This window comes from Stegodyphus dumicola, chromosome 1 (genome assembly GCF_044657685.1).
Source record: "Stegodyphus dumicola isolate Sdum_Otavi_A_Nest chromosome 1, ASM4465768v1".
Taxonomy (NCBI): Eukaryota; Metazoa; Arthropoda; class Arachnida; order Araneae; family Eresidae; genus Stegodyphus; species Stegodyphus dumicola.
The window spans coordinates 110,292,250-110,306,178 of NC_140768.1; the positions used below are offsets into that span (position 1 = coordinate 110,292,250).

The 13,929-nt window shown below is 34.9% G+C and overlaps 1 protein-coding gene across 2 annotated transcripts in view; it reads left to right on the plus strand.

Moving 5' to 3' along the window:
* The window catches only part of LOC118192014 (hemocytin-like), a 342,722-nt gene that overhangs the window by 22,424 nt on the left and 306,369 nt on the right, over positions 1-13,929 (plus strand). For both annotated transcript variants that reach the window (XM_085819309.1, XM_085819312.1), the window contains exons 7-8: positions 6,169-6,360; positions 12,216-12,266. In XM_085819309.1, the coding sequence (XP_085675435.1) occupies positions 6,169-6,360; positions 12,216-12,266 (243 nt within the window). The remainder of the gene's footprint in view (positions 1-6,168; positions 6,361-12,215; positions 12,267-13,929) is intronic.

Here is a 13,929-nt window from a genome sequence, read left to right on the forward strand (position 1 = left end):
TTTTTCTTAAAATAAAGGGGGAAAGATTTTCGATTCGTTGCTGATATATGCTGAAGAGTTCCGTTTCTAATCTTGCACGATCTCTTACGACAGGGAAAGCTTTTACTAAGGCAGTCTTAAAATTTTCGTAAGTATAGGTGGGACTTCCCGCTTGACCCAAGAGGCTTCTGCCTATACATTTGAACCAATTAAGCGCTTGGCCCCTCAAAGCGCTGGTAGCTAAGGTGACTTTCTGGAACTCATGTACTGGATACAGCATGAAGTGGTCATCCAATGTTTCCAAAAAATTGGTTACCGGTGAGTTTCCATTGAATGTTGCTTCTGGTTTCATCGAGGCGCGCATGGTCTGGACGATGTAACCAAATCCTTCCAGAGCGGCAGCTGGCGTTTCTTGATTCTGAGCCGCTTCTGAAGGCACCACAGGTTCTTCTTGAAACTCGGCCATGGTTATTCTTCTTCGTTGGGCGCCACTATCAGGACTGGTATTCCTCTTTACTTGCTTTGGAAACATTAACTGTCCTGACTCGGAACAGGGAGCTTACTAAAGCTATGTTCAATAAATTGTGAAGTAGACAATACACACAGGAAGGCTATACGAAACCCTTTATTTTTCTATCTTTACAGAGCCTTCCGGAACTTCGGAATACAGAGACCAACCACTTGCGGTCTGAACGCAAGAATACTAATTAAAAGCTCGGACTAGAACTAACTTTGGATTAATATACAAGTGCCTACTTTAAGATTGGCCATAAGTTAACAAAAAGCCGTATGTAGTACAGAGAGCTGCTAAAACTACGATACGTTTAAAATTATCAAGAGGATTAAACCTCTGGCCTTGAAGGCAACCAGCAACCGAGTAAAAACTACTATGGCAAGCGGCCTGCTTCTAATAACTCCTTCCTCTCTCTTGCTTGGCAAAAAGCCACAACTTAAGTACTTGGCGTTAGCAAGACAAATTTGCATAAATAAGGTAAAAGCTTTTAATTCTGGCCAGAAGTAGAAAATAAGAAGTGATAGTAAAGATTTAAAATAAAATAAACGTTAGTAAAACTTAAGATCCTTACAACAAGAGATCTTTTCAATCTTAATATTCAATTTTTTTCAGGGCAGGCGAATTTTCGGGAATTCAGGAGAGGGCGAAAGAATACAAACCATTCTCCTCATGTATAGAAATATAATGATAAAAAATAGTGCTGAGTTACTCTAGGCAGACAATATTCAAAATTTAGTAACGTAGCGTTATTTTGACGCTTTTCGAAAATTTCAGAAAGCTGTTTTGGGAACTTTTGAATGCTCGATTCTTGGAAGGATAATATAAAAGCACAGAAAGATATAATTAATGCTTTAAATCCGTATAAAATGATTACGTTTGTAATATACACCTGTTACATTTATCGAACTGGATCAGAGTAAGAGCTTGATAATCATAAATAAAAGTCTACCAAACACTGTGTTTATATCAATATAGATTATTATTTGTGAAAATTGCAACTATAGGAAGGAATCATGAAAGCTGTGTGAAATTTGTTCCACGTGCGACCAACAGTGGTATAAAGAAAGGATTAAGTTTCTAGAACAATATAAAAACTTTAAATGCTGAAGTAGTGTTTAATGAAGCTATCATGAATTGCAATAACAATTCGTATTCGTTGTGTTATTGAATCAAATAAGTTTTGAATGTGTATGAGGAGTAACATGTCATATTGCTTCGATCCGAGCCCTACGTTGATCTGCACTGGCTGCCGGACAAGTGTCACGAGCGAGTTACTGTTCACGAAATCGCAGATATATTCAGTTAGCGACATGTTTGGTGAATGCGCAGTCTCAGATAGAAGAGATTTCTGGACGCACATTTCTAGCAACATGTGCATGGAGATTGTTTTGTTGAAATACAGTAAAAGAATGTGAATTTCAGCACTTTTGAACTGTGTATTTCAACAAGAAAGTAATGGGTTGAATGAAGGGCAAGAGTTCGGACTCCACAATCTCCTTGACATAATGCTTATTGAATACCTTCGAATCTTAAAGGCAGACGAGATCTCGCATCATACCTTGTGGCACCCTAGACCGTCATACTGGACGATAGGTAGTCTAACATTCAATATGACGCTTATCAAGCCTTATATGCTTGGCTACCGTAACTGAGCTCGATGTTAGAAGACTGTTTAGTAAATGTGTATTCTTTAACACAGACATGTCTATGGCTAGCCTCTGTCTATGTCTAGACTATGTCATTGCTTATGTTATGTCTAGACTATGTCTGTAAGTTTGAAAATGTCAGGAGGAAGGTGTAAAGAATACGTTATTATATAAAATCAAGCTCACAGATGACAGCAACTCGTGCTTACAAAAAAGCCAACACTTTTGGCTTCACTGAATAACTTAAAATTAAATGTAATTAATTAGTTAATTAAATGTAATGTCTAATAAGTTAAATGTAATGTTAGCTTAACGGCTTCATAGGTTTCTGACTCAAAACGTCGGCGTAAACAAGCTTAATGGCAAGAATAGCCTCAACGCCACAGAAATCTAATCGCTAGATAATCAAGGATAACAATGTGGCCTTCAGGCAGGCAGGACATGCTCTCAATTCACCTTTCAAAACCTTCCCTTCATTATTGATCTTTTTTCTATCTCACCTGAATACACGCGTGCTAGTCGATTTACATTCTGGCAGGAAAGTGTGGGTTGAAAACAAGAGTGATAGGAAAGGCAGCTTCAATATAAAATGACTGTTAAGTAAATTCAATAAATCCCCATACGCTGAATAATGCATTTCTAAAGATGAGGTTCAACCCCAGCGTCTAATGCTTACTCGACTTATTCTAACGTGTTTTACTTTAAACTGAAGTAAGATACCTCTGAAACGGATATGTCTTGCCAATCGGCACGCTAGTAGCTGTGTTGACGAATCCATCGGAACCGCAAGCGTCGACACTTTGGCTTCAGAGGAGTCTTGTTCAAAAGAATGTATGCGCTTAATGAGCACTGCAGTAAACGCTGTTGAAACTGACAATAGTACACTTGTAACAGTACTCCCAACGTTATGCCAACTATAAAGATGAAGGGTCGTAATCCGTCACAATCATGCAAATGAAGTGTCTCATTGCACTTTGACGTAACATTTGATCTTCTACTGTCAGATTTGCGTCCTGTGCGTTTCTCGTGAGTTCAATGCTTTCATACGCGCATCATTGATAAGGCATTATGCCTCGTTCGAGTTGTCATTCTAAGGCAGAAAAATCTTCTTTATTGCAGACAAAATTGGATTCGCCTCCGTCCAAACGACATGTTTTGTTTAAAAATTGGGCTCTTTGTCTTCCAAAGAGTACAGTGACTTTTCATGAAACGTTTACTTCTGGCAGACAACGAAATATTAATTTTAACATTCTACTACGGTATTCTATACATACAGTTCCACCGATATTTCAATGAGAGTTGCTGAGCCCATGCATGTACTATAATTCTAAAATTCTAATTATTTGCATACCATAACCAGCTTTGTATTCCTTGCATTTTTCAGTTAATTGCATATTTATTTAATTCCTTCATTTTCTTTCATGGCATATTTATTTGATTCCTTCGTAGTATTGTAGTATGCATAAACAGAAAGTATCAGTTACTAACTCTTATTACCTATGATCATTCTATGAATATGGATAATCACATGGAGAATGTATGAGTATAAATTTATAAAAGGAATCGATGATAATTAAATATAATAAGTAAAATTTTTTTAAAAGGTTTTATGTAGCTTTCACTAAATTATTTACAATTAAGTTGCAGAAGTTAGAAAATCTTTCTTTATTACACTCAAATACAGTATTCTATATTTAAGACAATTAGTGGCCAAATAGCTGACGGTTCGTCCCAGGCTTGATATCCAAAATATACATAGCTTGTTTCCGCGAGATTTTCGTGTTTTTCGTATATAAATACAAATCAATTAATTTTTTAAACAGCCTTCAGAGAAGCACAGCTTTCTTTCAAGAAGATAGCCTTCAAAAAATAGCCTCCATAATTAATTAATCAGCTAATCAGCCAACTACTTTGTATTCAGACCCCATAGATACTTTTAAAGATGAAAGTTTTTTATCTGGTACTATCATAAATTAATGTAAAGCGACATGTGTCAAAAAATAGTTATTTTTAAAGCTTGTCACTTCCAAAATATTTATTTTTCCAAACTTTGAGTACTTATTTTAATTCCTAATCTTTTTTCCTTTATATTCGTCTTGTTAAATAGAAGCTAGTTTGCTTTACATCATAATGATATGTTGTAGTGCAAAATGAATTTAATGACTGACTGACTGATAACGTATAGCCAGAATACCACTGAGATCAGTAGTTTATCTGGCTCAATCAAATTTATGCCGGATGGGCACAATAACATAGAACTATCTTCACATAATGTCCGCAGTAAGGAGGAGAAAGATGGATAAAGAATAGGAAGACCAGCAACGCAAGAGCTCACTAGCAAGTAACCGGCCAGGTAAAGGCGTGACTAAGTGGGAGTCATAAAATGAGTGTAGAATGTGAATAAAACTAGTGAATTTAAGAAATACACAGTACAATAAATGAGTAATATACAAAATTAAGAATGCTAATAAACACATTGGGTACATTATTTACAGGTGGGCACTAGGTGGGAAAGTTCGGGTCCCTGATAAGGTGGGCCGCAAGTGGGCGCAGTTTGGCGTCCTCATTCAATATTTCGTAGGTAAAGATATCAAAATTTCTCATATGGTCACAGTTCAGAGCTTTCGTGAAGAATTTCCTGTTGATCTTATTCAGGTGCTCTTCTAGAGTGTCCAGTTTTAAGTCACAGTGCAGTGTAGCATTGCTCCCAAAAAGTGAGCATGGGTGATAAGCCTTAAGACTTTGTTTTGCATGATTTGAAGTCTTTTTATATCCTCCTTGGTAGCCGTGCACCAGGCCGGCGACGCATAAGTCATCAATGGCCTAATTGCCGTGATATAAACTAGCCTCTTTTTCCTGAGGTCTAAGCTAGAATAATTACCCAATATAGGGATGAGACTATTTACAAAACAGTGAAAATTTTTCTTCTGACCTCTGTTATATGATCTCCCCATTTTAATCTTTCATTTAGCATTACTTCTAAATATTTCGCCTTACTAACTCTAGGAATCTCTTCAGAGAATAAGAAGAGCTTGCTATTAATAGTCAACTGTGTATTTTTCCTCCTTATCAATAATAATTGCGACTTGCTGGCATTAATAGCAATTCTCTAAGTCGTACACCACTTTTCTACCACTGGTAGAAGCTCCTGTAATTTCTTGATTGCATGGTGTGCGTTTGCGGACCTTACGGCTAATGCCGTATCGTCCGCATAGCACACAAGAAAGTAATTTCTGCCAATGTGAGCCCTAGGGAAGTCATGAACATAAAATAAATACAGGACGGGCCGTAAAATGGACCCCTGTGGGACGCCTGCATTCATGGTGCGTAAACTGGAGATGTCCTTTCCAATAGCCACAGTGAATTTCCTATTAGTGATGAAAGACATAATTAGCTGAATCAGCTCTCTATCCATAGGGAGATTTATAAGTTTATAAACAAGCCCCTCGTGCCAGTCGCGGTCGAATGCCTTCGCCACGTCTAGCATGAGTAAGGCGACATTTTGTTTCTTGTGAAGCGCATCCCCACTAAACTCGACGAGCCGAACCAGCTGCTTCGTGTTTGAAAGCTTTCTCCGGAAACCAAATTGTTGCGGAGGGTTCAATATAGTTTTTCAATCTGCTGTAGATTAATCTCTCAAAGACCTTTCCTAGTCCCGGAAGCAAGCTAATGGGCCTGTACCCATCTGGCTAAGTGTTATCCTTGCCGGGCTTAGGCAATAAAATAACTTTTGCGATTTTCCATTTTGTGGGAAAATAGCATTGACAATACTCGTGAATTTTGTCACAACATTTCAGGGCAGATTTCTAAGTGCGTGATTATTAATACCGTCTATGCCAGGGGCCTTTTTGACTTTAAGCTTCTTTGTGATTTCTTTGATCTCACTGGGGGTAGCAGTGGCCATGTACCTCTTAGCAGTGTGGGCATTAAGCCAATCCCTAACAAAGTAGCATGCCTCATTGACAAAATTAATGTCCATGGGCGTCATGTTAGGTCTATGAATTTAATTGAGATTCTTATGTCTTTTAGCTATCTCACTTTGCCAGCCTAATGAAGGACTGCATGCATCTGCCGACTGGTCTTGCAACCATACGATGGCGGAAACGCTTTGCGTCTTCAACTGTCCACAGAATACTCGGTATGAATCTCAACCTGCAGACGTTTATCATTGCAGTCTAGATGGAACATGGATGCCCAGCTTTGCTCCTAAATGCATTCCAAGTAAATACCATACTTTAATGTTTGTTTATCCTTTAACTTCCTGAAAGCGCTTGATTACGTTAACTTTAATGAGCTTAATTATCAGTGCAATTACAGAATCTAAGCTAAGAGTAGCCACGAGCAGTATGAAAATTACGTAAAATTGTGAGGCTATAGCTTTTAGTCAATGAGGAACAATCAGGAAATTTATTTCACATTTTGACAAATGGATTGTTCTCTTTTGAGATATGGTGCGTTTAAATATATGCTTGCTATCTAGGTTTCACTGTAAATAAGTAGTTTTTTAAAATAGAAGTACAGTGGTATCTCAGTATACGTTCGCTATGAAACACGTCCAATTTCGTATACGCCCTGCTTGAACGGAAAATTTTTGTTTGGTATACGACTTTTATTTGGAATACAATTCGAATTCATGAGTCCCGATGGCACTCACTACACTTGTTTACCACTTTCGATACAATGCCCATGAACGTCAGTATGCCTAATGCTACGATTCAGCAAACAACCGTACTATAACTATGAATTTTCAAATGATTTTATGTTTTTTTCCCGTCGTAAATGTTTTCTAAATTCGGTACTTTTCTGTTATCGAGATCAGATTCAGAAATGCATGTATGGATGGATGTGTTCATGTATGCATGTATATATGTACGTACGTATTGTGTGTGTATACACAGACACATATACGTACATACATACATACACACGTCCATATATAACACTTTACAAATTCTTGTCAGAAAAGTTAGCTTCAGTTTACAAACGAATTCAAAAAGAGCATAAGAACGAGGCATCCAAGGTCCAGTATATTTGCAGGACCTAAAAGAGCCGTTCAAATGTTACTTGCTCAAAAGAAGTGAGGACAACTGGGTTTCATATCCTATAAATGAATATTCCTTTAAAGAGCCTTGAAACTAAAATTCTCTGAAAAAGAACAACTTATATTTTTCTGACTTTATTTACTGCAGTTTATTAATTTTATGGATTAAAATAAAAGCATAATAATATATATTGAGAGAATACTGAAGGAGAATCAGGAGGTCATAAGTTCTTAAAGAGAAGGTTAGGATTACTCTATAATTATAGGCTGCCTCATTAAGGGATACGAAGAAGGAAAAAAGAAATTGAGAAATGCTGGCTGGCTAAAAATGGTTTTCACATAAACATTTCCATGCTAAAACTTTTCGAGTCATTTTTTTCAGTTATGCAAGCAATGGAATAAACACATTGATTTTGAATGCACATGCAGCTCTATTTTATTACTTCTTTTTCATGTATACGAATACTGATCTGCCGCATTTTATGTAAGTGCCTACACCCGCATGTAATTAAAGTAGTTGAGATCGATCTCGTGAAAGTGCACCACTTGTGCCATCGAGAAAGTTGCATAGAATTATTATTCTTGAAAGGAAACTTATGCCAAAACGTTTGGTGCAACTACGTTATTTATGCCCCTCTCTTTAGAAATATCCATCAAACTTTTTTTGTCAACTATCCCATGTACTAGTTCGATAGATCATTAAAAAGCAAATCTCGTAACCAGTATACCATCATATTTTATAGTATCTATTTTCCATACACTATCACCAAATATAAAACACTCACATCTATACTTTAAGCTTAAAATGCTATCGAATATAAGAAAAAGTCTGGCAGAGCTCTGGCTGAACGTGTGTTGGCAATAAATATAGATTTTTAAAATGTTTGATGTAGATTCCTTCAGTTCAATTGAATTTCAATACATTCTAATCATTCTGCATTAATTATGCATGCTATTCAACTCTTGCTACAATTATAACTATTTAGGTGTTTCTAGAGTGATTATTTTCATAATAAACTTTAAAGTAATGTTAGTAGTATTACTGAATAGATAAACACTTTCCAAACACATGCAAAAGTGTTAACAAAATAATTTTTTTTGTTTGTTATTTTTCAGAAACACGCAGTATTAAATGAAACCAGATTCGAAAAAAAAAAAAATATTAATCTTTTTAATGCTTCTGTCAACTTTTAATGACTCAAATAATATAGAGTACAATAAATTGCATCTGATAAGACGCATTTTATATTCAAGAAAGCTATCTTTTACAAACTACGAGGTAATGACAATAAACTAACTCTTAATATTTTCGAGTGGTAAGTTGTGCGTATCTGTATACCAGTTATTAATTACTCTGAAGGAGGAAAAAACATAAAGTGGGTTTCAATTTTATCGTACTTATTTGCACTTTTCAGAGCTAATTATTCTAAGAAATATACTTAATTTAGGTAAAAAAATGCAAAATATGAATTTATTTAATTGGACGCCTTTTGGATTCGTCTGGATTAAGTTAACTTTAGGATGAAGATCAATGTGTCTGTAAAGACATAATTTTTAAAATTATAGAGTCTCACCCTCTTTGGTAACATAAATTAAGTAAGAACTTACGAAGACTAAGCGACTTCTTGCTGTTTCTTGGGACATTACAACAGAGATTCGGGAAAGGATTTAAAAGATCCTTTTATTAACGTAAATAAATTTAACAGAAGGCACGGCTTGTGCTTCCAAAACCAGCGAACATTTACAGCGTAAATAGAAAAAACAATGAATTGAAATTAACTAAGTAAACTGTACTTTAGCCCAATGGCTATACAGAGAGAATTTGCGCAATTTGGTTTAGACCTACTATCGTGATAAGCCTAATGGCGAGAATACACAGCTCCGTAAATAAACTACTCTCAAATCAACTTGTAACGCGATCCTCAGCTGGCGGTATGTACGCTGATTCTACAATCTGAAACCTTCCTTTACATACTATCTTTTTCGACCTCATTAGAATACACGCGAACTAGAAATTAGTATTCTGGCAGGAAAGCGAGCAAGAGGGTTCAGATAATTAACATAAATAACTGGTTAATAAAAGTAAATAAATCCTTACAAAATATATGATGACGATTAGTCCTCTGACAACCAACGTTATTTAGATCGAATCCTGACGAACCTTATTAACGCAACATTTATAATCTTATCTATCGCAATAATTTTTTTTTCATAATTTTCAGATAAGGAGAATGATTTCTCTGATTCCGGAGATAAGAAGAAATTAATTAATATTTCTTACTTTTGATTAGGAGATTTCCTGGTCTAATTTTTAGCCCAAAGGGACGATATCCTAGAAGGGCTACTAGTCTCAAAACGCCATTTTGTGCGCGTTTAACTATAAACGGCGAATCACTTTTCAAATTGTTGCCACCAAATATTATCGCCCGGTATTATATTTAAAGAAATTAAATAATGAATAATCTGCATGAATGTATGTATGTTTCTCGCATTGTGAAAAAACTGCGGTACCTAGAGCCATCCAATTTTGAATAACGTAATCCTCCACCCCGAACATTGGCACCTTGAAGCCCGAATTTTGAATTTTTTTATTATCTGTTTCATGTTTTGTAAAACTTTAACGAACTTCTGATTAACGAATGCAACGATTTCAAAGCGAGCAATGGCAACACTTTACGGAAAAAAAAAAAAAATATCTCCAGTGCGCGAGACTGTGTATTGGAAATTATAAAAATATGCTGTTTTTAAATATTTTGCAGTATTGCTGTTTATTTGAATTTTATGGGTATTAAGTGAGAAGAATGTGATAGTTAATAAATAAAGGTAACACACAAAAACGTTAAAAAAACACCCCTTTGGGCGTAATATAAAATCTGAATTTTTGTTTTGTCTTCGGAGTTAGAGATTTGATTTTGTTACTAAGTGTCTCTAATTAAATTCGAATCTCTAATTAAATTACGTAGAAAATTAGGCGACTGAAATTCATTAGGAAAATCAAACTGAATCACATTGTTTTATCCTAATTTTGCAATGTTAAACATTTGAAAAAGGTACAACAAAGCACTAATATAACTAATTTTAATTTGCTTATGTGCCCATTTTTCGCAAAACTGTAGATAATATCTCCAGAGACACAGATTAAGTATAGCCGGTTAAGATTTTCATTCGCTTTCTAAGCCTTGATGCTACTGAAATATTTTTGGCTGAATTACGAGTGGAAGTTAGAATATACATAAAACAAAGCGGTACATATAAAAGCAAGAAAATAGAATGAGAAAAGTAATCAATAAATTTTATTAGTTAAAGACACAAATAATGCAAAACTTTATGATTAGATGGCAGTTATAACCTTATGGCAGTTCAGCGAGAAAATGCCATTATTATGTCACCACAATGGCAATGTGAAATGCAGGAAAATGTAAAATACTGGTAACATAAGATCAGGGATTAACTGTAATATGTAAGATCCTATCCTTTCCCTCTTATCCAGTGACAAGATAAAGGTGTTCCTTTCTACTATTCTTCGAATTATGACTTTAATTTTTTTATATAAGGCAAAAGTATGAAAATTAGAATCTACAGCAGATGTGATCACCTTTGTCAACGCCTACTTTGATATCATTAAACGAGTTTTGATATCATCAAACGATAGAAAAAATATCCTTAAAAATAGCAAAGAAATTTAATTAATTTAATATAAAACAAATTTCCAATTCCAAATTAGGGCTTCCAGATGCCTATATTCGGTGGAAGATTACGTAATTCAAAATTTGCTGGCTCTAGGTACCATTATTTTATCACAATGAGAGACATATACATACATTTATGCAGATTCTTCATTATTTAATTTCTTTAAATATAATACAGAGCAATATTATTTGGTGGCAACAATTTGAAAAGTGAACTGACATTTATAGTGAATCAACGCAAAAATGCCAAAACGAAATTAATAGTCCTTCTGGGCAAATTGCCCCTTTGGACTAAATATTAAGAAACATACAAATATGTGTTTTCACAGAATTTTTATTCAAAAAAGCAAAAGTTTATGAACTGTTCATAATGTCGTTGATGTCAACGTTCATTTGAATTGCTCATAACGTTTCCGGAAATTATTTGATCGATGATGTACCACGGAGGGCATCCCTCTTTGCAAGAGAACATGCCAATATAAAATTTTAAATGAATCAAAAAAGCAACCTTAGTTTGTCATATATGGATTCAAGAATTTTTTTTTTTCATGGAAAGAAAGAAATGCTGTAGAATTTGTTTTTACCCTTGAAGAAGAAAGTATTATGCCTGATCGCCCTCATAATCGGAAACCCACTAGCGGCCGAGCGGTAAAATCGGTGAGCACTGGTAATTCGCCCCGGGGTTCGAATCCTGGCGAACGGTTTGCTGCTTGGACGTTTTTCCCATGTGAAACATGTATAGGAGGCTGTTTCCCCTCAGAAAGTCATCCATGAAGGCATCTTTTCCCTTAGGCAGATAGCCCTCCAATGCTTTTCCGTAATCACATGAACTAAACCAAACCCTCAAAATTGATAGAGTTATTAAAAATCTACATAAAACTAAGGTTGCTTTTTTACCTAATTTTAAATCATTGACTGAAATCGAAACCAAGTAGTTTGGGGATTTAAACCTCTTACTTGAAGACACTTCTATGTCACTTGGTAATATTTAAAATCTATTTTGACTTTATATGACGAATTTCGTTTTGTTGGGTGACTTCAAATTTATTTAAAAAATTTATTCGATAATAGTTTGATCATAATAGACGATGCATTTTCCATGTTTTCGTATGCAAACGGGCGAGACTTTGTCAAATCGATAACAGCCTCCCAATGACACATTAACCACAATCACATTAAGCGGCATCTACTGTACTTATACACAAAGTTCATCCATTAAAAATACGTAAAATCTTACTAGTTTTTCTGCATTTTAAAAGATCATCTAATTTAACTATTATAAATTAAGACTACTGGATGTCTAGGTATAGAATGGTTTCAACTAACCATTTTTTTTCTCCCAACAGTTAATATTATTGAACCGCCTGCATCGCCAGCTCTTTATACATCGCCGACTGGTAAGTTTAATTTTATATCTATACAATTTTTATCTCTTATTTCAAACATTGTCGATTCCTTTCACAGCCTTTTTCTGTCATTGCCTTCAAAATACGCATAGAAAATATTGTAATCTTTTGTTATTAATATTAATTTCAAAACTCAAGAAATCGGTAATGATGATGCTTTGATTCGCTGGTTCAACTAATCTAGTTTTAAATTATTTGAGCTAAACTAGTCAAATCTATTTTCTATGCAAATATAAGAAGTATGTAACATTTAAGTTTTACTAATCCGGAGTACTGCAGTCTTGTTGTAGAAGCTAAATACCGAGTAGAAATTGCAGGTACGGAATATTTGAAATTTATAGTGGCGTTGAGCAAAACGCCTCTTGACGGCAGCTAGAAAAGTTGCTTACAGAATTTGAACGCCATAGGCATATTATTTTTGGCACATAAAATTGTTAATGTGAATGTTCTTATCTTCGAATATATTTTAAAGATTGCATATATTATATATAACTGCATATAATATAGAGTAAAAAAATTACGAAGACTCTATTTTTTACCCCGAGATTACTAATTCACCAAGGTCTTGTGTGCTCGGTTTAAGTGTTAGAAGGTTAACTAGTTTCCAGTTTTGACACGGAGTGTACAGTTTTCATTATTTTACAGGTAATGTACAGGTTTCATTATTTATTTCTGTACAGGTTTCATTATTTATTTCTGTACAGGTTTCATTATTTATTTCTGTACAGGTTTCATTATTTTAATCAAGTCTTTAGCATGTTATCAAGCGGCTAAATTGTAAGTGGACGAGTTGTTAAGTTTTTATGCACTAGTCGTTAAGCAGTGCCAGATGATAAATCGTTAGTCTATATAACTGTTAGCTGTTAGGTGTGAGGACAATCTGATTCAAGTTAAGTTTAATGCTTCAACTTAAGTTAGAATTATAAATTATTTCATTAGATGCCAATTGGATCGGCAGCAGGTTTTGTTTTTTCCAATGCAAGATTCATCTGTACATATTCATAGTTCTATTAGGTAAGATTAGATGTACCGAAGCATCTTCTTTACCGTGTTTGGAGTCGGATACTTTTGTACAGCGATTATTTTTGATTCATCTGTCTCGATCCCTTTTTGCGATATTTTGTAACCTAAATATTTTAATTCAGGGGCTGCAAATTTGCACTTTTCGACATTAACTTTTAGACCGGCCTCATTTAATAAAGAAAACACCTGTCTTAAATCCTGTATATGTTGGTCGAGATTATCACTAGTAATAATGATATCATCTAAATAGATAAATGTGGACTTTCCAAGAACAGGTCTTAACACAATGTCCATGCATCGCTGAAATGTTGCTGGGGCCCCAGAAAGGCCAAACGGCATACGCAAAAATGCATAAGTGCCAGACTTGGTTATAAAAGCAGTCTTAGGCACGTCCTCAGGCCTGACCCCTATTTGAAAATAACCATTCGTTAAGTCTAAAGTCGTCATAAATTTGGTTGATTTTATGTTCCTTAAAATTTCTTCTATGATCGGTAACGGATATACCGGATATTTCGTTATGGAATTTAATTTACGGTAATCAATAGCGAATCTCCACCTTTTTGGATGCTCCAAAGGATAATCATTATTTTTCTTACATAAAACCACCGGGCTAGCATAACTACTTGAGATG